At 45.1% G+C, this 24939-nt stretch overlaps 1 protein-coding gene across 1 annotated transcript; it reads left to right on the forward strand.

Annotated features, from left to right (window-relative positions):
* Nucleotides 1–3806: 3806 nt before the first annotated feature.
* On the forward strand, nucleotides 3807–17122 carry LOC143773256 (vitelline membrane outer layer protein 1-like). The gene is made up of 3 exons (XM_077260748.1): nucleotides 3807–4114; nucleotides 5709–5833; nucleotides 16222–17122. The coding sequence occupies exons 1-3, from the start codon at nucleotides 3836–3838 to the stop codon at nucleotides 16514–16516; spliced, it is 699 nt and encodes a 232-aa protein (XP_077116863.1). The 5' UTR covers nucleotides 3807–3835; the 3' UTR covers nucleotides 16517–17122.
* The last annotated feature ends 7817 nt before the right edge of the window (nucleotides 17123–24939 follow it).

The following is a 24939-nucleotide window of genomic DNA, read 5'->3' on the forward strand; positions in this document are numbered from 1 at the left end:
GAATCAAATTTATAGCACAATCACAATCCCTATGAGGAGGTAGGGCACTGGATTTGGGCTCATCAAATACATCCTGGTAGTCCGACAAAAACTCAGGGACTTCAGAAGGAGTAGAGGAAGCAATTGATACCAATGGAGCATCGCCATGAATTCCCTGGCAACCCCAACTCAACACAGACATTGCTTTCCAATCCAGGACTGGATTATGAGCCTGCAACCATGGCAGACCCAACACGACAACGTCATGCAAATTATATAACACAAGAAAGCGAATCACCTCCTGATGTGCAGGAGTCATACACATGGTCACCTGAGTCCAATATTGAGGTTTATTCTTGGCCAATGGTGTAGCATCAATTCCCTTCAATGGAATAGGGAACTGTAATGGCTCAAGAATAAAACCACAGCGCTTGGCAAATGACAAATCCATCAGATTCAGCGCGGCACCTGAATCTACAAAAGCCATAACTGAGTAGGATGACAGAGAGCAAATCAAAGTAACAGACAAAATGAATTTAGGCTGTACAGTACCAATGGTGACAGATTTAGCGAAGTTTTTTGTACGCTTAGAGCATGCTGAGATAACATGAGCTGAATCACCACAGTAAAAGCACAACCCATTCTGACGTCTATGATTTTGCCGTTCAATTCTGGTCAGAGTCCTATCACATTGCATAGACTCAAGTTTCTGTTCAGAAAACACTGCCAGATGGTGCGCAGGTTTGCGCTCCCGCAAACGTCGATCAATCTGAATGGCCAAAGCCATTGACTCATTCAGACTCACAGGCGTGGGGAACCCCACCATAACATTCTTAATGGCTTCAGAAAGACCTTCTCTGAAATTTGCAGCCAGGGCACACTCATTCCATTGAGTAAGCACCGACCATTTCCGAAATTTTTGACAATACACCTCAGCTTCCTCCTGACCCTGAGAGAGAGCCAGCAAGGCCTTTTCTGCCTGGTTCTCAAGATTAGGTTCCTCATAAAGCAATCCAAGCGCCAGAAAAAACGCATCCACATTCAGCAATGCAGGATCTCCTGGCGCCAGGGAGAAAGCCCAATCTTGAGGGTCGCCACGTAACAGGGAGATAACAATTCTAACTTGCTGAGCGGAATCACCAGAGGAACGAGGTCTCAAAGAAAGAAATAATTTACAATTATTCTTAAAATTCAGAAACCTAGATCTATCTCCAGAAAACAACTCAGGAATAGGTACATTTGGCTCAAACATAGGACTGTGAACAATAAAATCCTGAATGCTTTGCACCCTTTCAGCAAGATGATCCACACTAGAAGTCAGACTCTGAATATCCATGTCTGCAGCTGAACTCAAAGCCACCCAGAGATTAAGGGGATGAGAGAAGCTGGACAGACTGCAGCAAAGGGAGAGGAAAAAAAAAAAAATTGTACTCAGGACTTCTCTTATCCCACTTCTGCGATGCATTAAACACTTTTTGGCCTGTTGTACTGTTATGATCCTCAGTGGCTTAGGATCACAAATCTAACCAGCTAAGTAGAAGATAATATGGACGAGCTCTGGGGATGTGGTAACTGGACTGACCGCAAACCTGATCCTAACCGCAAACACTATAGGCAGCCGTGGAACGTTTCCTGAAATCCTAGACGTCTCTTCACGGCCTGAGAAACTGACTACCCCTAAAGAGAAAGTAAAGACCTCACTTGCCTCAGAGAAATAACCCCAGAGATATAGAAGCCCCCCACAAATAATAACGGTGAGTTAAGAGGAAAAGACAAACGCAGAGATGAAACAGGTTGAGCAAATGAGGCCCGCTAACGCTAGATAGCAGAAAATAGCAAGGGATCTGTGCGGTCAGTAAAAAACCCTATGCAAAAATATCCACGCAGAGAATGCGAGAACCCCCACACCAACTAACGATGTGGGGGGAGCAACTCAGCACCCCAGAGCACCAGCAAGCAAGGAAATCACATATTAGCAAGCTGGACAAAACTCATCATATACTAGGAAACATCTTGAACACAGATGAGCAAAAATAAGCAAACAAAACTTAGCTTCTCTTGAGAGACTGATAACGGATGTAGACAGGAGCAATCAGAATAAGCACTGAATACAACGACAACAGGCAAGGAATGAAGGACCAGGTGGATTAAATAGGAAACCTGACTAGCAGATGACGAGACAGGTGATCCCAGCCAGAAACCTGCAAAATAACAAAAAGAGCCACCAGGGGGAGCCCAAAGAGAGAACTCACACAGTACCACTCACGACCACAGGAGGGAGCCCGGAAACAGAGTTCACAACAGTGGTGCGTTTTAAGTTTTCCCTGTCTGTATTGTCTCTGGAGTTTGGTGTTAGGTCTTTTCATTGGGTGGCGGGTGGTTGTTCCAGCATAGGGCTGAAACAGGAGTCAGGGCCAGGCCTGGTGGCCCAGACAAGCACACCATTAGTGTAAATTCTGGGAGAGGGACAGACAGGGTTTTTCCCTAGTCTGAGGGATATTGCAGGGGCCCGGGAAATTTGCCTTAGCCTTCTAGGCTCCCCGTAACAGTTTCACTGATGGGATTGTATTGGGCAGGTGATGAGCAGTGCCTGGTTTTCGTCTTGCACTAAGGAGAGGCTTCCGTCGGGCCTAGGAGAGGCCTGACTGGTGGAGGGCTGCAGTGATAGTTGACTTTGTGGAACTTTCTCCCATCTCCCTAATGCATCTCGGGAGCTCAGCCACAGTGATCTTGGGGTTCTTCTTTACCTCTCTCACCAAGGCTCTTTTCCCTTGATTGCTCAGTTTGGCTGGACGGCCAGGTCTAGGAAGACTTCTGGTGGTCACAAACTTCTTCCATTTAAGGATTATGGAGGCCACTGTGCTCTTAGGAACCTTGATTACTGCAGAAATTCTTTTGTAACCATGGCCAGATCTGTGATTTGCCACAATTCTGTCTCTGAGCTTCTTGGCCAGTTCCTTTGACCTCATGATTCTCATTTGGTCTGACATGCACAGTGAGCTGTGAGGTCTTATATAGACAGGTGTGAGCCTTTCCAAATCAAGTCCTATCAGTTTAATTAAACACAGCTGGACTCCAATGAAGGAGTAGAACCATCTCAAGGAGGATCACAAGGAAATGGACAGCATGTGACTTAAATATGAGTGTCTGAGCAAAGGGTCTGAATACTTATGACCATGTAATATTTCAGTTTTTCTTTTTTATTAAATTTGCAAAACTTTCTACATTTCTGCTTTGTTACGTCAAGATGGGGTGCAGAGTGTACATTAATGAGAAAAAAATGAACTTTTTTGAATTTACCAAATTGCTGCAATGAAATAGAGTGAACAATTTAAAGGGGTCTGAATACTCTCCGTACCCACTGTATGGCTGCTGGTCCAGAAGTACAACCTCCAGCCTCAGAATGATGCTGCTCTGGTGATAAATAAGCACATGAGTGGTGGACCACTGACATGGTCAGTAGTAGCGCTAATATTAAAGTTGCCTCCTCCACAACCTTTTCCCCAGCCACCAAATCCTCATCAGAAAAGTCCTTGCAGATATTGGGGCAGGCGTCTGGTCGGTTCCTGTGAGGGTGTCTGATCTTCCCACAGAGGTTACATCTCATGATAAAACTCTGACAGGATTGTCACATTTGTCCAAGGTCTTACTTTTTTGTTATAGTATGTTATTTTTTCCTAACAAAACAGAAATGCCATGTCACCCGAGATGACCGCAGACAGCTTGTACAGCGGTATGGATTTTCTAGATGTGTGAGGGTAATGACTTTAATTCTGTGCCAGGGAACAGTCCCTGTTTGCCTTTTACTGGGGTCTTGGCTGGAGATCAGAGTTTTAATATTTAAAAGAATTGCTACATGCTGGAGGAACTTTTACCTGATGTTCCCGCCCTGGACTCTGGTACTTTGGTTCATCTAGAGCTGCTGGTGGAGCCAGAACTAGAAGAGCCTCTCGTGACACATCTGTTAAGAATGTCTTCCATCCTCTGCTCATTCCTGCTGCTCTCTGTCATCTCAGGAGCATTTGGGGAAAGAGATTATGTTGTTATAGGTATACCTAACGGGGGATCTTGGGGTGAATGGGGGCCCGCGGAGTGGTGTCCCTGTGGTTTTTATGCAAAAGGATTTTCTCTAAAGGTAAGAGACCAGGATGTATTTATAGATAATGACCCTGAAAAGTGTTTAGCATTTTTTTTTAGAAAGGAATTTTGGGTACTTTTTTTTTTCACTTTCCCTTTAAAATCTCATGCCTTTTTGGAATATGTCCAATATTGCTTTGACTTATCACAGGAGTCATATTGAGCATTTCTGCGCCAACGGAGGCACTACGTAATTGATGTTCTTGTTCCAAACCCTTTATTAACCATTTATTTGCTAACACATTTCCTATATATTTTGATGCTTTGCCATATCAAGATTTCCAACTACTCAGCCATTGACATTTGTGTATCATTTTCACATTGACTTCTTCAATACTTCTCTATCCTGGACTCTGGTAGACACAACTGCTGTGCCACCATTTTCCACTCTCCATTGTTCCAATCCCTTTTCTTCTGGTTGAGGGACTGGGTTGTTTAGCATTTCTAAAAATCTCTTGGTATCGGCCTAAAATTGCTCTACTGTGCAAATCTAGATATAACATTATTTGTTTTACAATAAAAAGTATAGATAGCAGTTTTCACCTTCATCCTACATGGGTATCGTAGACTGTGGAGGGAGGACATTAGCAAGACACGTAGTGGATGTACTTGCCTCACTCGGGTGTGTACTTTGACTCACCCAAAACCCTCCTGGTGTGGAAAAAATACACAGATGTGTCTGCCCTTACCTCTAGTCAAATTTGATGAAGGCGCCTTACAACATACCCATAAGCTGAAACATTCTTACGTAGACACATGTAACATCAACAAGGTCCAAGAGAGTGAAACAAAAAAAAAATTATTCCAAAGCTGGTCATCTCTGGGTATCTTCAACCAAGAGTAAAAAACAGATTTGCCCTTTTCAGGACTATAACCAAAATGTAGCATCTTTGTAAAGTTTCTGAAGCCTGAAGACCCCCATCAACCAAATGACAGGCATCTCCCTCCACCCCAACACACTCAAGAATGCTCGGCTCGACTAAGCATTTCTGGGTTCTCTATGAGAGAACCATTGCCAGACTCTTTAGGCATTTGATTAGACCCTGAGGGTGAAATGTATCGGCAGTTGGAAATCCAACATGCTGGACCCTTCTCTCCACAACACAATCTGTCAGTGAAGAGTCAGGAGGCCATCATACACATCAGATTGTGGGACAATGTTGTCGAATTCGGCCAACTATTGTTCTAATGTGTACTGAGGTCAGTAAAAATCTGAACTTCACTGTAGATCCTACATGAGAAAAAAGCTGTGGGCCAGTACCCGAACAGCCATTGTGAATCGATTGGCCACAATGGATGTTATTGCAGGTTTGCTAACAATTTTCACAAAATGGACTCTGCATGGACCTAGAGCTGGTCAATTACCACCCAATATACATTTTTTAAGTTTTCAGTAACACTCTACTCAGATTTAGCCTCTTGTTGGATCTGAGATCAGGACCTGTTTTACAAGAATAATCCTCACAACCACATGAAATGAGATTTTCTAAGCTCGACCCGTGGTCAAGACATTTGAATAATGGCAAATGTTGTAAATTTTACTATAAAGCTATAAAGGAAATTATTTTACCCATGGTAATCTTTTGACCTAGGTGGAAATAAAGCAGAAAGCTGATGATGATACAGGGCTAAACGGGATACGTCTCCACTGCTTAAACAAAACGGACATCCACCCGAACGTAAAAGATGAATATATCATCAAGTCAGCGGAAGGACCGTGAGTAGAGAAAATAAAATTATCCCACGGACCAGTGAGGCTCCAGAGAATAGCTACATGTAGAGGCTGGCTGACAGGACATGTCCAGATACTCTTGTACATAGGGGGCAGTATTATAGTAGTTATATTATTATACATAAGAGCAGTATTATAGTGGTTATATTCTTGTATATAGGAGCAGTATTATAATAGTTATATTCTTGTACATAGGAGCAGTATTATAGTAGTTATATTCTTGTACGTAGGAGGCAGTATTATAGTAGTTATATTATTGTACATAGGAGCAGTATTATAGTACTTATATTCTTGTACATAGGGGCAGTATTATAGTAGTTATATTCTTGTACATAGGGGGCAGTATTATAGTAGTTATATTCTTGTACATAGGATCAGTATTATAGTAGTTATATTCTTGTACATAGGAGCAGTATTATAGTAGTTATATTCTTGTACATAGGATCAGTATTATAGTAGTTATATTCTTGTACATAGGGGGCAATATTATAGTAGTTATATTCTTGTACATAGGGAGCAGTATTATAGTACTTATATTCCTGTACATAGGAGCAGTATTATAGTAGTTATATTCTTGTACATAGGGGCAGTATTATAGTAGTTATATTCTTGTACATAGGAGCAATATTTTAGTAGCTATATTCTTGTACATAGGAGCAGTATTATAGTAGTTATATTCTTGTACATAGGGGGCAGTATTATAGTAGTTATATTCTTGTACATAGGAGCAGTATTATAGTAGTTATATTCTTGTATATAGGAGCAGTATTATAATAGTTATATTCTTGTACATAGGAGCAGTATTATAGTAGTTATATTCTTGTACGTAGGAGGCAGTATTATAGTAGTTATATTATTGTACATAGGGGCAGTATTATAGTAGATATATTCTTGTATATAGGAGCAGTATAATAGTTATATTCTTGTACATAGGAGAAGTATTATAGTAGTTATGTTCTTGTACATAGGGGGCAGTATTATAGTAGTTATATTCTTGTACATAGGGGCAGTATTATAGTAGTTATATTCTTGTACATAGGGGGCAGTATTATAGTAGTTATATTATTATACATAAGAGCAGTATTATAGTGGTTATATTCTTGTACATAGGAGCAGTATTATAGTAGTTATATTCTTGTACATAGGATCAGTATTATAGTAGTTATATTCTTGTACATAGGGGGCAATATTATAGTAGTTATATTCTTGTACATAGGGAGCAGTATTATAGTACTTATATTCCTGTACATAGGAGCAGTATTATAGTAGTTATATTCTTGTACATAGGGGCAGTATTATAGTAGTTATATTCTTGTACATAGGGGCAGTATTATAGTAGTTATAGTCTTGTACATAGGGGCAGTATTATAGTAGTTACATTCTTGTACATAGGAGCAGTATTATGGTAGTTATATTCTTGTACATAGGGGGCAGTATTATAGTAGTTATATTCTTGTACATAGGGGCAGTATTATAGTAGTTATAGTCTTGTACATAGGAGCAGTATTATAGTAGTAATATTCCTGTACATAGGAGCAGTATTATAGTAGTTATATTATTATGCATTGGGGCAGTATTATGGTAGTTAAATTCTTGTAGATGAGGAGCAATATTATAATAGTTATATTCTTGTACATAGGGAGCAGTATTATAGTAGTTCTATTCTTGTATATAGAGGCAGTATTATAGTAGTTATATTCTTATATATATAGGAGCAGTATTATAGTAGTTATATTATTACACATAGGAGCAGTATTATAGTAGTTATATTATTATACATAGGAGCAGTATTATAGTAGTTATATTATTATGCATTGGAGCAGTATTATAGTACCGGTAGTTATATTATTGTACATAGAGGGCATTATTATAGTAGTTATATTCTTGTACATAGGGGCAGTAGTATAGTAGTTATATTCTTGTACATATGGGCAGTATTATAGTAGTTATATTCTTGTACATAGGGGAAGTATTATGGTGGTTATATTCTTGTACACAGGAGCAGTATTACATTAATTATATTTGTATTCATAGGAGCAGTATTATAGTAGTTATATTCTTGTACATAGGAGCAGTATTATAGTAGTTATATTCTTATACATAGGGAGCAGTATTATAGTAGTTCTATTCTTGTATATAGGAGCAGTATTATAGTAGTTATATTATTTTACATAGGAGCAGTATTATAGTAGTTATATTATTATACATAGGAGCAGTATTATAGTAGTTATATTATTATGCATTGGAGCAGTATTATGGTAGTTATATTCTTGTACATAGGAGTAGTATCATAGTAGTTATATTCTTGTACATAGGAGCAGTATTATGGTAGTTATATTCTTGTACATGAGGAGCAGTATTATAGTAGTTATATTCTTGTACATAGGAGCAGTATTATAGTAATTATATTCTTATACATAGGAGCAGTATTGTAGTTATTTTCTTGTACATAGCGGCAGTGTAATAGTAGTCATATTCTTGTACATAGGGGCAGTATTATATTAGTTACATTCTTGTACATAGGGGCTGTATTATAGTAGTTATATTCTTGTACATAGGGGCAGTATTATAGTAGTTATATTCTTGTACATAGGAGCAGTATTATAGTAGTTATATTCTTCTACATAGGAGCAGTATTATAGTAGTTATTTTCTTGTACATAGCGGCAGTATTATAGTAGTTATATTCTTGTACATAGGAGCAGTATTATAGCAGTTATATTCTTGTACATAGGGGCAGTATTATAGTAGTTATATTCTTGTATATAGGGGCAGTATTACTGTAGTTATAGTCTGTAGGGATTTCACTCACTCAGGTGCGATGGCTGACACTTCAGGAGGCACGTTCCTTTAAAAGTTCATAGGTTTATTACATCATAAACCACGTGGCAAAATAACAGCAAACAAATAGCCTTTAGTTCAGGAAAAGGAAAAACAAAGTGTCCAGTCTTTCAGGCTCATACCTGGAACTTTAACACACTCTGGAGGCTAGCAGCTCCACACATATCTCCTGTGTTAAGCGTTAGCCTGTCTTATACAGAACTAACCACACCCAGTAACCCATCACATGTGGTCTGACATCACCACAGGTCCTGACAGACATATAGGTAGCTATGGTTACATCACAGCGGCAAGCCATCTATGCGACACATATCTCCCGTCGATTAGACACCCTTTAGCCACGCTACATACCTCCCCCCTCTGCCTAAAGCCGTGGGGCTTGGCACTTTCCCCCACTAGACAAGGGATTCTTGACAGGGCATCAGCATTACCATGCAGCTTTCCGGCCCTATGTTCCACATGGAAACAGAAGTCCTGCAGGGCTAAGAACCAACGTGTGACCCTAGCATTTCTACCCTTCGTTTCCCTCATCCACCTAAGTGGGGCATGGTCGGATATCAATCTAAATTTACGTCCCAGCAGATAGTACCGTAATGTGTCCACCGCCCATTTTATGGCCAAGCACTCCTTCTCAACGACTGAGTAGTTCTTTTCAGACGAGGACAACTTCCTACTCAGATAGAGGACAGGATGCTCCTCCCCATGTAGCTCCTGGGAAAGGACTGCTCCCACCCCAACATCTGAGGCCGTCTGAAGAATAAACTCTTTTTTGAAGTTTGGGGCCATCAGAACCGGTTGCTTACACAAGGCCTCTTTCATTTCTTGGAAGGCTGACTCTGTTTCTTCGGACCACTTATCTTAACTGATTTTGTCCCTTTTAGCAGCTCAGTCAGAGGCGCAGCCATCGTGGCGAAGTTTGGGATGAACCTCCTGTAATATCCCACGATTCCCAGGAAGGCTTTAACTTGCTTCTTGGAAACTGGTTTTGGCCATGTTTGAATTGCCTCCACTTTACTGATTTGGGGTTTTATTTCTCCACGACCCACTATGTATCCAAGGTACTTAGCTTCTTCTTTACCCAAGGCACACTTCTTCGGGTTTATTGTAAATCCGGCCTCTCTTATAGCATCAAACACCGCTTGGACCTTTTCCAGATGACTCTCCCAGTCCGGGCTAAAGATGACGATATCATCCAGGTACGCAGCAGCGTATGCCTTATGGGGTGCAAGGATTCTATCCATAGCCCTCTGGAAGGTCGCCGGAGCTCCCTGTAGGCCAAACGGCATCCGGACATACTGGAAACATCCATCTGGTGTAGAAAACGCCATCTTCTCCTTGGCTTCCTGTGCCATGGGGATCTGCCAATACCCCTTCGTCAAATCTAAGGTGGTTATGTACCTGGCAGCAGGGCCGGTTTTAGACAAAGTGGGGCCCTAGGCAAAAGTTTAAAATGAGGCCCCCAATGCTCACATACATATTGCACCATGACGCTCAAACATTTTGGTTGCATTTACATGCGTTGAGTTCAGACCGTTCGATGCGTGCGATTGACAACATTGAAGTCGTTTGGCTCTTGTTTCTCGGCCTCTTTACATCGAATGATGGGGACAGAACACTAGTAGGTCAATCTGTCCCCATATAGTATCATGCTATAAGCAGCAGGGCTGTGTGTGTGTGTGTCATATATATATATATATATATATATATATATATATATATATATATATATATATATACACTCTAGTCTGTTCAACCATTATTTTAAAATGTGCATGGAACACACACACACACTATCACTGTATGTTTATATAGAATAATGCAAAAAAGTATATATATATATATATATACACACAATTAAACACACACGCACATGACACATGCTTATACACACACACTTATACACACATTCATACATGTACATGGCACGCACGTATACACACATACACGGCACACACTTATATACACACACATATATATGGCATGCACTTATACACAGACACATACATAGCATTCTTATACATACACACATACATAGCGTATATATATATATATATATATATATATATATATTTTACACACACATAAACACACACATGGCATGCACTTATACACACAAATATATACATGGCATGCATTTATACACATACATGGCACGCATTTATACACACATACATACACACACATATATATACACACATACAATATATATATATATATATATATATATATATATATATATATACACATACACACACACACACACACGGCAAGCAAAGACACACTTATACATGCACACATACACGGCACACACATGCAGCACAACAAATGCTCATTTGATACATGTGATTCACATAAGCACACACTACACATGACACACGCTATACACACCACACACACACACACACACACACACACCTTTATGCTGGAGGGAATGAGATGTTCCACACTATCAGCTGCAGCTCCTCCTGCTCTCAGCAGACACCTTCCTGCCCTCTCCTCTGCTGGGACTGCCGACAAGAGCAGGAGTTGCTGACAGCAGGACAGGAGCCATCATCACCAGGAGCAGCACACACACAGTGGGACGGGTGCTCTTTACTTATCTGCCGGCTCAGGTTGTTACTGGTGCTGGGTCTCTCTCCCTTCCCCTCAGAGGCTCCGTGCAGCAGGACAGGGCGCTGGCCAATGAGCACTTCTATCACGCTGATGGGGGAGGTTCAGTGGCCGCTGCTCCTGTGCTTCACTGCAGGCTCCTATTTTACTGCTACAAACATTCCCAGAGTACATGGCCTGTGGTGACATCACGGTCACATGGCAGGTCACCTGATCGTGATGTCACTACAGGTCCTTAACCAGTCTCTACTCGGAAGCTTCACTGATAATGCTATTATCAGTGAAGCTTCTGCTGTAGATGCTGGGGGCCCCCAAGGGAGTGGGGGCCCCAGGCAGCTGCCTAGTCTGCCTGGCCCTAACGCCGGCCCTGCCTGGCAGGTCCAAGCCTTTTGATGAGCTCATCAACGCGGGGCATGGGATAAGCATCAAACTTGGAGACCTCATTCAACTTCCGATAGTCATTGCAAAACCTCTACTCTCCATCAGGTTTTGGGACCAGGACAATTGGGCTCGACCAACCGCTCTTGGATTCCTCAATGACTCCAAGCTTCAGCATACGCTCCACTTCCTTGGAGATAACTTCTCGACGAGCCTCAGGAATACGATAGGGCTTCACGTTCACCCGCACATGTGGCTCTGTTAGGACCTCGTGCGCTATGACCTTCGTGTGTCCTGGCAACTCTGAAAACAGGTCCCTGTTTTTCTGGAGTAACTCCCGGCACTGTTGTTTCTGGGTCTTCGATAGCGTCTCCGCTATAGTAACCGCTCCAACCTCACCTTCTGGGTTGCTTAACAACGATGGAGTTACTGTCGGCTCTCTATCTTGCCACGGCTTGATGAGGTTGACATGGTATACTTGGAATGGTTTCCGTCTTCCTGGTTGGTGAATTTTATAATTTACTTCACCAAGTTTCTCGACAACCTCATATGGCCCTTGCCATTTGGCCAAGAACTTGCTTTCCACCGTCAGAACTAACACAAGAACTCGGTCTCCCGGATTGAACTGCCTCACTCTTGCAGACCGGTTATAGATTCTGGCCTTAGCTTCTTGTGCCTGGAGGAGGTGTTCTTTCACGATAGGCATCACCTTTGCAATCCTCTGCTGCATCAGGGCCACATGCTCAATGACGCTTCTGTGGGGCATGGCTTCGGCTTCCCAGGTTTCCTTGGCTACATCCAGGAGTCCTCGCGGATGTCGGCCATATAGAAGCTCAAACGGTGAGAACCCTGTGGAGGCCTGTGGAACTTCACGAATGGAAAACATCAGATAGGGTAAGAGACAATCCCAGTCTCTACCGTCTTTCTCTATAGCTTTTCTCAGCATGCTCTTCAGTGTATTGTTAAATCTCTCAACAAGACCATCTGACTGGGGATGGTACACCGAGGTCCTCAACTGGGAGATTTTCAGGGCTTTGCATAACTCCCTCATCACCTTGCTCATGAAAGGTGTTCCCTGGTCAGTCAGGATCTCCTTCGGCAGACCTGTCCGGGAAAAGACATGGACCAACTCGCGGGCTATACTCTTCGAGGAAGAATTTCTCAAGGGAATTGCCTCAGGATAGCGTGTGGCATAGTCCAGGATGACTAATATATACTGATGGCCCCGGGCTGATTTAACTAAGGGACCAACCAAGTCCATGGCAATTCTCTCGAACGGTACCTCAATAATGGGCAGTGGCACAAGGGGGTTCCGGAAATGAGGAGTGGGAGCAGTTAGCTGACATGTAGGGCAGGACCTGCAATAGTTCACTATTTCCCGGTGACACCCAGGCCAATAGAACCTCTGCACAACCCGTTCCTGCGTTTTTTCCACCCCTAGGTGTCCACCCAAGATGTGTGAATGGGCCATGTCCAACACCTTCCGTCTATATGGACCCGGCACTACCAACTGCTCTACCAACTCCTCCCTTACTTTCGTGACACAGTACAACAACTCCCCACTCATCAGAAAATGGGGAAACCTTGTGTCTGCCCCCGGCTCCTGTACCACACCGTCAATAACTGTGACATTATTAAAGGGAACCTGTCACCATGTTTTTGGAAGATGGGATAAAAATAGCGTTAAATAGGGGCAGAGGTGGGCGTTACATTAGTGTGTGTGTTATGCGTTTATTACCCACCTAAGTTGCCGAAATAACTTTGCAAAGTCTCCGTTTTCGCCTGTCAATCAGGCTGGTCAGGTCACATGGGCGTGGTGTCTTCACCCAGATTTGGCGTAGTTTTCCGTTGGTGGCGTAGTGGTGTGCGCATGCCCAAAGTCCGGAATCCTCTTCCAGGGGATTTAAAATAGCGCGGTGTTCGTTATTGCATTGGTGATCGGTGGGCGCGGCCATCTTCCTTTGGCCGCGCGTGCGCAGAAGCGGCGCTCTGCTGGCCGCGGCTTCAGGAAAATGGCCGCGGGATGCCGCGCGTGCGCAGATGGATATCGCGGCGGCCATTTTCCTGAAGCCGCGGCCAGCAGAGCGCCGCTTCTGCGCACGCGCGGCCAAAGGAAGATGGCTGCGCCCACCGATCACCAATGCAATAACGAACACCGCGCTATTTTAAATCCCCTGGAAGAGGATTCCGGACTTTGGGCATGCGCACACCACTACGCCACCAACGGAAAACTACGCCAAATCTGGGGGAAGACAACGCCCATGCGACCTGACCAGCCTGATTGACAGGCGAAAACGGAGACTTTGCAAAGTTATTTCGGCAACTTAGGTGGGTAATAAACGCATAACACACACACTAATGTAACGCCCACCTCTGCCCCTATTTAACGCTATTTTTATCCCATCTTCCAAAAACGTGGTGACAGGTTCCCTTTAAAGGCTTCCCTCAGAGTGGGGTCCCTATGTTGGGCAGTCCCAAAATTTTCACCGGTTACCTCTAACTCCATAGTGTCAGATGCAGGGGACACTTCCTCCTCATTCCCACCCAGCACACAAAAAGGAAACCTGTCTGTCTCTGGGTGTGGTGACACCCTTCCAGGGTTCACTGGTTCCCTACTCTTGCTAGGGAGCTCAGAACCTTTTCCCCACAAATCCCAAAACAAACAGAAATCCCGGCCAATAATTATAGGGTGCAACAAGTCCTGCACGACGCCGACTATGTGGGACTCAGTGCCACATGACGTTTCAATGTCCACCCTAGCCACAGGGAATCCTTTGCATCACCATGGATGCACCGCACTCCGACCTTCTTTCCCGGGAGCAGGTGGAGAGGAAAAGTGGTCCTCACCAGGGTCACTAGGCTCCCCGAGTCTAACAGTGCCGTTACTGCTCGACCGTTCACCTTTACGGGACACGCTTGAGGTCCCTCGTTGGGCGGAGAGTTCACATTGCAGGCTGGATACGCATAGTATGAACAACTGCGTCCCATGCTGCAGTCCATCTGCTCAGTGGTCTGGGAACAACGGGCAGCTATATGTCCTGGCCTGTGGCACCTCCAACAAATAATATCACCCGTAGGGACCTTGGGCACCACCTCCCCCACCCTTTGTGACCTTGGACGCACCACCCCTTTTTGGGACTCCGCTCCCTTCTGGGACCCCCAGTACGGCATGTGTTGTCTCCCGGAGGAGCCTTCCAACCCTTGGTATCTCTCGACCAGTCCGATCAGTTCGTCGGCATTCTGGGGATCACCCTGGGCAACCCAAGTCTGTATGGACCTCGGGAGGGAATGCACAAACCGATCCATCATCACTCATTCTACCATCTGTGCAGGCGTAGAGGACTCTGGCTGCAGCCATTTCTGGACCAGGTGCAACACGTCAAACATTTGGGAGCGAGGCGGTTTGTCCCGGTGATAAGCCCAGGAGTAAACTCGCTGTGCCCTAACAGTCAGTGTCACCCCCAAACGTGCTAGAACCTCGGCTTTCAATTTGTGATACTCTTTGGCATCCTGCAAGGTCAAATCATAGTACGCCTTCTGGGGTTCTCCCGTCAGGTATGGCGCCAGTACCTCTGCCCACTGCTCTGGCGGGAGTTTTTCCCTCTCAGTGACCCTCTCAAACACCGTCAGGAAGGCCTCAACATCATCCCCGGGGGTAATTTTCTGCAATGCGCGTCTTACCGTCTTCCGGACGTGGGTGTCATCAGCCAAACCTGGGGTTGGGGCACTCATCTTGCCCTGGATGGCGGTTGCCAGAAGCTGCATCTGCTGCCATTGCTCCTGCTGGTTCTGTTGCATCTGCTGCCGTTGCTCCTGCTGGCTCTGTTGTATCTGCTGCACCAACAGCCTGTTAGTCTCTTGCTGCTGTGACTGCAACTGGACCAAGTGTTTCAGCAGTTCCTCCATTTTCCCCGGCTAGCTTACAACAGACTTGACCCAGGACATTCAATAACAGACTTTTCGTCTCCGCTGGGAACGCTGTCCGCACTTCTACCACCAATTGTAGGGATTTCACTCACTCAGGTGCGATGGCTGACACTTCAGGAGGCACGTTCCTTTAAAAGTTCATAGGTTTATTACATCATAAACCACGTGGCAAAATAACAGCAAACAAATAGCCAAATAGGAAAAACAAAGTGTCCAGTCCACCAGGCTCAGACCTGGAACTTTAACACACTCTGGAGGCTAGCAGCTCCACACATATCTCTTGTGTTAAGCATTAGCCTGTCTTATATAGAGCTAACCACACCCAGTAACCCATCACATGATTAGCCATGTGGTCTGACATCACCACAGGTCCTGACAGACATATAGGTAGCTATGGTTACATCACAGCTGCAAGCCATCTATGCGACACATATCTCCCGTCGATTAGACACCCTTTAGCCAAGCTACAAGTCTTATACATAGGTGTAGTGATAGTGTGGTCATATTTTTGTACATAGTCTTCAGTGTAATACCTGTTTTATTTTTGTCCATAAAGGTGGTATTATTTCAAAACATATCCATTAAATCTTGTCTTAACATTTCTGCTTTTATTCGCAGCTGGGGTGAGTGGAGTCCCACCTTATGGTGTCCGGTAGGACATCTAATTAGCTTCAGCATGCAAGTGGAGCCACCAAGAAGAGGCGTCGATGATACAGCAGCTAATAATGTAATGTTTCAGTGCACGGATTATGAGATCATGTTGGGAGCTGGCCATAGTTGGGGAGATTATGGCCGGTGGAGCGGAAAATGCATGGATGGAATTTGTGGCATGAAGGCCAAGGTGGAGCGCCCACAAGGCAGTGGAGATGACACGGCTCTCAATGACGTCCAGTTTATCTGCTGTAAGAAATAGATGACACCAGAGAGCAAGGACTAACTGTGGAAGTAAATTTTGTGCTACATTTTTTGGAATCAAGTATTTTTTCAACAGTCTTCAGTCTGTTTCTACTTGTAATTATTTGTTTAAGGATTGAATTGTAATAGATAAGTCAATCGTAGCCCACGATGACAAAGTAAAATGACTTTTATGCAGCATTAACTGGACCTCATTGGATTCTAGATTGATGGGCGGCCACTGGAAATCTATGTGAATATTACTTATAGGTGCAACAAATTTTAAAAGAGTGAATCTACTTTATAATTGTCTAAGGGTTACTTCCATCTGTCTGTCCTTCTGTCTGTCACGGATATCCATCGACGGCCACAGTCCGATTAGTCCCTCCCTACTCCCCTGCAGTCAGTGCCGGCGCCCGTTCCATACTCCCCGCAGTCACTGCTCACACAGGGTTAATGCCGGCGGTAACGGACTGCGTTATGCCGCGGGTAACTCACTCCGTTACCGCCGCTATTAACCCTGTGTGACCAAGTTTTTACTATTGATGCTGCCTATGCAGCATCAATTGTAAAAACATCTAATGGTAAAAATAATTTAAAAAAATAAAAAATCATTATATACTCACCTTTCCCGCTCCTCGTGACGCTCCAGGCAGGTTTCCGGAGGAAGGATGGTCTGCGAAAAGGACCTGCCATGACGTCACGGTTATGTGACCGCGACACGGTCATGTGACCGTGACGTCATCGCAGGTCCTGCGCGCCTGCACGAGAAGGACCTGCCGTGACGTCACGGTCATGTGACCGCGACACGGTCATGTGACCGCGACGTCATCACAGGTCCTGCGCGCCTGCGCGAGAAGGAGGCGACAGAACTACAAGGGTACCCTCGGAAGGTGAGTATATGTTTATTTTTTATTTTTTAACTTGTCACATATGTGGCTGGGCAATATACTACGTAGCTGGGCAATATACTACGTGACTGGCCAATATACTACGTGGCTGGGCAATATACTACGTGGCTCTGTGCTGTATACTACGTCGCTGTGCAATATACTATGTCACTGGGCAATATACTACGTCACTGGGCAATATACTACGTCACTGGGCAATATACTACTTAGCTGGGCAATATACTACGTCACTGGGCAATATACTACGTGGCTGGGCAATCTACTACGTCACTGGGCAATATACTACGTCACTGGGCAATATACTACGTCACTGGGCAATATACTAAGTCACTGGGCAATATATTACATCGCTGGGCAATATACTACGTAACTGGGCAATATACTACGTGGACTGGGCAATATACTACGTGGGCTGTGCAATATACTACGTGGACATGCATATTCTAGAATACCCGATACGTTAGAATCGGGCCACCATCTAGTTACTTATATAAACCCTCACAACTCTCACATTTGGCCTTCTCATTCATTATAGTTGTAAGGGGCTGGGTGGTGGAACCACTGTGTTTCGGGGCCCAAGGAAAGCCTGAAGGGGCATAAATAGTGGCCTCACCCAAACCAACCTCAGATATGCAGCAGCATACGATACCGCAATCCGAGGAGAGACAAAGGAAGTGGAGCATGTGCTACCCCAGGACAGATCTTGGGTAGATGGCGGCTGACCCCCTAGGAAAGGGTAGCTGGGGTGGCCCGAAGGAAGGTCCAGTAGATGCAGGCAGGTGCTGTGAGAACACGGGAACCACGGGTACAGACAGTACTGGCTGATGTAAAGATGGGTACTGGCAGGGGCAGGCTGGAACAGTTGATAGACAAGCAGGTGGGCATGGCTGATAGGCTGGTGGGCATGGCTGTTAGGCAGGTGGACTGTTATGGACCTGGTGGTTAGGTGCACCTGGAATGACCTGATGGTTAAACTAGATGACAGCACAAGCTCTGGGAAGTGGGAACTCTGCTGACCGCAAACCCTAATCCTATAACACACAAACTAGAAATAGCTGTGGAGCGTACCTAACTCTCCCTAGACGCCTCTTCACAGCCTAAGAGCTAACTACCCCTAAAGATAGGAAATAAAGCCTTACCTTGCCTCAGAGAAATTCCCCCAAAGGTAAAGGCAGCCCCCACATATATTAACTGTGAGTTAAGAGGAAAGTCACAAACACAAGGATGAAACAGGTTTCAGCAAAGGAGGCCAGACTTACTAAATAGACTGAGGATAGAAAAGGGATCTATGCGGTCAGCACAAAAAACTACAAAAAGCCACGCAGAGTGTGCAAAAAGACCCCCGCACCGACTCACGGTGCGGAGGTGCCACTCTGCACCCCAGAGCTTCCAGCTAGCAAGGCAATATCATATAAGCAAGCTGGACTAGAACTTAGCAAGTACTAAGAAATATATTCAGTACAAAATTAACAACAAATGAACTAGCAGGGACTTAGCTTCTGCTGGAGTAGACAGGTCATCAGAAATATCCAAGAGAGATCTGAACCAGTACTGATACATTGACAGCTGGCATGGAGTAACGAGTGGAGTTAAATAGAGAAGCCAGCCTAGCCGCAAACGAGGGCAGCTGAGGAATCAACCTCAGAACCAGCAGTTCCACTCACAGCCACCAGAGGGAGTCTACGGACAGAACTCGCCGAAGTACCATTCATGACCACAGGAGGGAGTTCGAGAACGGAATTCACAACAGTACCCCCCCCTTGAGGAGGGGTCACCGAACCCTCACCAGAGCCCCCAGGCCGATCAGGACGAGCCAAATGAAAGGCACGAACCAAATCGGCAGCATGGACATCGGAGGCAACAACCCAGGAATTATCCTCCTGACCATAGCCCTTCCATTTGACCAGGTACTGAAGTTTCCGTCTCGAAATACGAGAATCTAAAATCTTCTCCACCACATACTCCAACTCCCCCTCGACCAACACCGGAGCAGGAGGGTCAACGGAGGGAACCATAGGCGCCACATATCTCCGCAACAACGACCTATGGAACACATTATGGATGGCAAAAGAAGCTGGAAGGGCCAAACGAAATGACACAGGATTAAGAATTTCAGAAATCTTATAAGGACCAATGAACCGAGGCTTAAACTTAGGAGAAGAAACCTTCATAGGGACATGACGAGACGACAACCAAACCAAATCCCCCACACGAAGTCGGGGACCCACACAGCGACGGCGGTTGGCGAAACGTTGAGCCTTCTCCTGGGAGAATGTCAAATTGTCCACTACATGAGTCCAAATTTGCTGCAACCTGTCCACCACAGAATCTACACCAGGACAGTCCGAAGGCTCAACCTGCCCTGAAGAAAAACGAGGATGAAAACCAGAATTACAAAAAAAAGGCGAAACCAAAGTAGCCGAACTGGCCCGATTATTAAGGGCGAACTCAGCCAATGGCAAGAAGGTCACCCAATCATCCTGATCAGCAGAAACAAAGCATCTCAGATAGGTCTCCAAAGTCTGATTAGTTCGTTCGGTTTGGCCATTTGTCTGAGGATGGAAAGCCGAAGAAAAAGACAAATCAATGCCCATCTTAGCAAAAAAGGACCGCCAAAACCTTGAAACAAACTGGGAACCTCTGTCCGACACGATGTTCTCCGGAATGCCATGCAAACGAACCACATGCTGGAAAAATAATGGAACCAAATCAGAGGAGGAAGGTAATTTAGGCAAGGGTACCAAATGGACCATCTTAGAGAAGCGATCACAAACCACCCAGATGACTGACATCCTTTGAGAGACAGGGAGATCTGAAATAAAATCCATGGAAACATGCGTCCAAGGCCTTTTCGGGACTGGCAAGGGCAAAAGTAACCCACTGGCACGAGAACAGCAGGGCTTGGCCCGAGCACAAGTCCCACAGGACTGCACAAAAGAACGCACATCCCGTGACAAGGAAGGCCACCAAAAGGACCTAGCCACCAAATCTCTGGTACCAAAAATCCCAGGATGACCAGCCAATACCGAACAATGAACCTCAGAGATAACTCTACTAGTCCATCTATCAGGGACAAACAGTTTCTCCGCTGGACAACGGTCAGGTCTATCAGCCTGAAACTCCTGCAGCGCCCGCCGCAAATCAGGTGAGATGGCAGACAGAATTACCCCCTCTTTGAGAATACCAGCCGGCTCAGGAACTCCCGGAGAATCAGGCACAAAACTCCTTGAAAGGGCATCAGCCTTCACATTCTTAGAACCCGGAAGGTAAGAAACCACAAAATTGAAACGGGAGAAAAACAGCGACCATCGAGCCTGTCTAGGATTCAACTGCTTGGCAGACTCGAGATAAGTCAGATTCTTGTGATCCGTTAAGACCACCACGCGATGCTTGGCTCCCTCAAGCCAATGTCGCCACTCCTCGAACGCCCACTTCATAGCCAACAACTCCCGATTGCCAACATCATAATTACGCTCAGCAGGCGAAAACTTTCTAGAAAAGAAAGCACATGGCTTCATCACAGAGCCATCAGAACTTCTTTGAGACAAAACAGCCCCTGCTCCAATCTCAGAAGCATCAACCTCGACCTGAAAAGGGAGCGAAACATCTGGCTGACACAACACAGGAGCCGAAGAGAAACGACGTTTCAACTCCCGAAAAGCCTCAACGGCCGCAGAGGACCAATTCACCACATCAGCACCTTTCTTGGTCAAATCAGTCAACGGTTTAACAACACTAGAAAAATTAGCGATGAAGCGACGGTAAAAATTAGCAAAGCCCAGGAATTTCTGAAGGCTCTTCACAGATGTAGGCTGAGTCCAATCATAAATGGCCTGAACTTTAACAGGATCCATCTCGATAGTAGAAGGGGAAAAAATGAAGCCCAAACAGGAAACCTTCTGAACTCCGAAGAGACATTTAGACCCCTTCACAAACAAAGAATTAGCACGAAGGACCTGGAACACCATTCTGACCTGCTTCACATGAGACTCCCAATCATCTGAAAAGACCAAAATATCATCCAAATATACAATCATGAATCTATCCAAATACTTTCGGAAGATGTCATGCATAAAGGACTGAAACACAGATGGAGCATTAGAAAGCCCAAATGGCATCACCAGGTGCTCAAAATGGCCCTCGGGCGTATTAAATGCTGTTTTCCATTCATCACCCTGTTTAATACGCACAAGATTATACGCCGCTCGAAGATCTATCTTGGTGAACAAACTAGCCCCCTTAATCCGAGCAAACAAATCAGACAGTAGAGCCAAAGGGTACATAAATTTGACCGTGATTTTATTGAGAAGGCGGTAATCTATACAAGGTCTCAGAGAACCATCCTTCTTGGCCACAAAAAAGAACCCTGCTTCCAACGGTGACGACGACGGGCGAATATGCCCTTTCTCCAAGGACTCTTTTATATAACTCCGCATAGCGGCGTGTTCTGGCACAGATAAATTAAAAAGTCGTCCCTTAGGAAATTTACTACCAGGAATCAAATTAATAGCACAATCACAATCCCTATGAGGAGGTAGGGCACTGGATTTGGGCTCATCAAATACATCTCGGTAATCTGACAAAAACTCAGGGACTTCAGAAGGAGTAGAAGGAGAAATTGACAACAACGGAACATCACCATGTACCCCTTGACAACCCCAACTGGACACAGATATTGATTTCCAATCCAATACTGGATTATGGACCTGTAGCCATGGCAAACCCAACACGACCACATCATGCAAATTATGCAACACCAAAAAGCGAATATCCTCCTGGTGTGCAGGAGCCATGCACATGGTCAACTGAGTCCAGTACTGAGGCTTATTCTTGGCCAAAGGCGTAGCATCAATTCCCCTTAATGGAATAGGATACTGCAAGGGCTCCAAGAAAAAACCACAGCGCCTGGCAAACTCCAAGTCCATTAAATTCAGGGCAGCGCCTGAGTCCACAAATGCCATAACAGAGTAGGACGACAAAGAGCAAATCAGAGTAACGGACAAAAGAAATTTAGGCTGTACAGTACCAATGGTGGACAGACCTAGCGAACCGCTTAGTGCGCTTAGGACAATCAGAGATAGCACGAGTGGAGTCACCACAGTAAAAACACAGCCCATTCTGATGTCTGTGTTCCTGCCGTTCAGCTCTGGTCAAAGTCCTATCACATTGCATAGGCTCAGGCCTCTGCTCAGAGGATACCGCCAAATGATGCACAACCTTGCGCTCACGCAAGCGCCGATCGATCTGAATGGCCAAGGACATTGATTCATTCAGACCAGCAGACCACCATAACATCCTTAAGGGCATCAGAAAGACCTTTTCTGAAAATTGCTGCAAGGGCACACTCATTCCATTGAGTAAGCACAGACCACTTTCTAAACTTCTGGCAATATACCTCCGCTTCATCCTGACCCTGACACAAAGCCAGCAAGATTTTCTCTGCCTGATCCACAGAGTTAGGTTCGTCATAAAGCAATCCAAGCGCCAGAAAAAACGCATCAACATTAAGCAATGCAGGATCTCCTGGCGCAAGGGAGAATGCCCAGTCTTGAGGGTCGCCACGTAACAAAGAAATAATGATTTTTACTTGCTGAATGGGGTCACCAGAGGAGCGGGGTTTCAAAGCAAGAAACAGTCTACAATTATTTTTGAAATTCAGAAATTTAGATCTATCTCCAAAAAACAAATCAGGAATTGGAATTCTAGGCTCTAACATAGGATTCTGAACTACATAATCTTGAATGCTTTGTACCCTCGCAGTGAGGTGATCAACACAAGAGGACAGACCTTGAATGTTCATATCTACACCTGAGTCCTGAACCACCCAGAGGTTAAGGGGAAAAGAAAGACAAAACACACTGCAGAGAAAAAAAAATGGTCTCAGAACTTCTCTTATCCCTCTATTGAGATGCATTAACACTTTGTTGGCCAGCTGTACTGTTATGGACCTGGTGGTTAGGTGCACCTGGAATGACCTGATGGTTAAACTAGATGACAGCACAAGCTCTGGGAAGTGGGAACTCTGCTGACCGCAAACCCTAATCCTATAACACACAAACTAGAAATAGCTGTGGAGCGTACCTAACTCTCCCTAGACGCCTCTTCACAGCCTAAGAGCTAACTACCCCTAAAGATAGGAAATAAAGCCTTACCTTGCCTCAGAGAAATTCCCCCAAAGGTAAAGGCAGCCCCCCACATATATTAACTGTGAGTTAAGAGGAAAGTCACAAACACAGGGATGAAACAGGTTTCGGCAAAGGAGGCCAGACTTACTAAATAGACTGAGGATAGGAAAGGGATCTATGCGGTCAGCACAAAAAACTACAAAAAGCCACGCAGAGTGTGCAAAAAGACCCCCGCACCGACTCACGGTGCGGAGGTGCCACTCTGCACCCCAGAGCTTCCAGCTAGCAAGGCAATATCATATAAGCTAGCTGGACTAGAACTTAGCAAGTACTAACAAATATATTCAGTACAAAATTAACAACAAATGAACTAGCAGGGACTTAGCTTCTGCTGGAGTAGACAGGTCATCAGAAAGATCCAAGAGAGATCTGAACCAGTACTGATACATTGACAGCTGGCATGGAGTAACGATCTGAGTGGAGTTAAATAGAGAAGCCAGCCTAGCCGCAAACGAGGGCAGCTGAGGAAGCAACCTCAGAACCAGCAGTTCCACTCACAGCCACCAGAGGGAGTCTACGGACAGAACTCGCCGAAGTACCATTCATGACCACAGGAGGGAGTTCGAGAACGGAATTCACAACAGTGGACACGGCTGATAGACAGGCATGTGGGCACGGCTAATAGACAGGAGGTATACAGGAATATGAGCACTGGGACCTGAGAACTAACAAGAGTGTTAGTAACAAACTTACAATGTTGCACAGGCACCTCCCACAGGGTGAAGGTGCCTTAAATAATAGGTCTGGGTACATTTAGGATGGTGTGCCCTGTCCCTTTAAGATGCTGGGACCATGAGCGTGCCCTAAGAACAGTGCCCGAGGATCTGCGAGCAGTGCGCAGAACCTTCGCAGCTGCAGAAGGACAAGGACAGGGCGCGGGACAGCGATGGTGAGTATGTCGGCGTTTCTGCTGGGGAGGGGAGTCAGAGAGTAGAAACGCCAGAGACATGACAGGGACAGCAGAGAAGGACGGGGAGGTGCAGGGCTGTGGCGGTGAGAGCATCGGCATCTCTGCCGGGGGAAGACAGTGCAGAGACACCAGCTGTTATGATTTTCCCAATGGCAGGGAAATCAAAAATAACAAACGGACTAGCTCTCGGGTGATGGAAACTAAAGTGACCGTGACCTGAACCTGACACAACACTGGAAGTAGCCGGGGAGTGTTTCCTACGATGCCCTAGACACCACGCGCCAGCCGGAGATCTAACTACCCCTATCAGAGGAATATACAGGCCTGCCTTACCTCCAGAGATGAACCCCAAAAGGAGATAGCAGGCCCCCACAAATATTGACGGTGAGTCAAGAGGAAAAGACATACGTAGGATGAACAGCAGATTTAGCACAGT

This window comes from Ranitomeya variabilis, chromosome 5 (genome assembly GCF_051348905.1).
Source record: "Ranitomeya variabilis isolate aRanVar5 chromosome 5, aRanVar5.hap1, whole genome shotgun sequence".
Classification (NCBI taxonomy): Eukaryota; Metazoa; Chordata; class Amphibia; order Anura; family Dendrobatidae; genus Ranitomeya; species Ranitomeya variabilis.

Coding starts and splice junctions, on each gene's coding strand:
- LOC143773256 (XM_077260748.1), top strand. CDS start 3,836: ATGCTGGAGGAACTTTTACCTGATGTTCCCGCCCTGGACTCTGGTACT. Junction 4,115..5,708: donor CAAAAGGATTTTCTCTAAAG/GTAAGAGACCAG, acceptor CTTTTGACCTAG/GTGGAAATAAAGCAGAAAGC. Junction 5,834..16,221: donor ATCAAGTCAGCGGAAGGACC/GTGAGTAGAGAA, acceptor TTTTATTCGCAG/CTGGGGTGAGTGGAGTCCCA.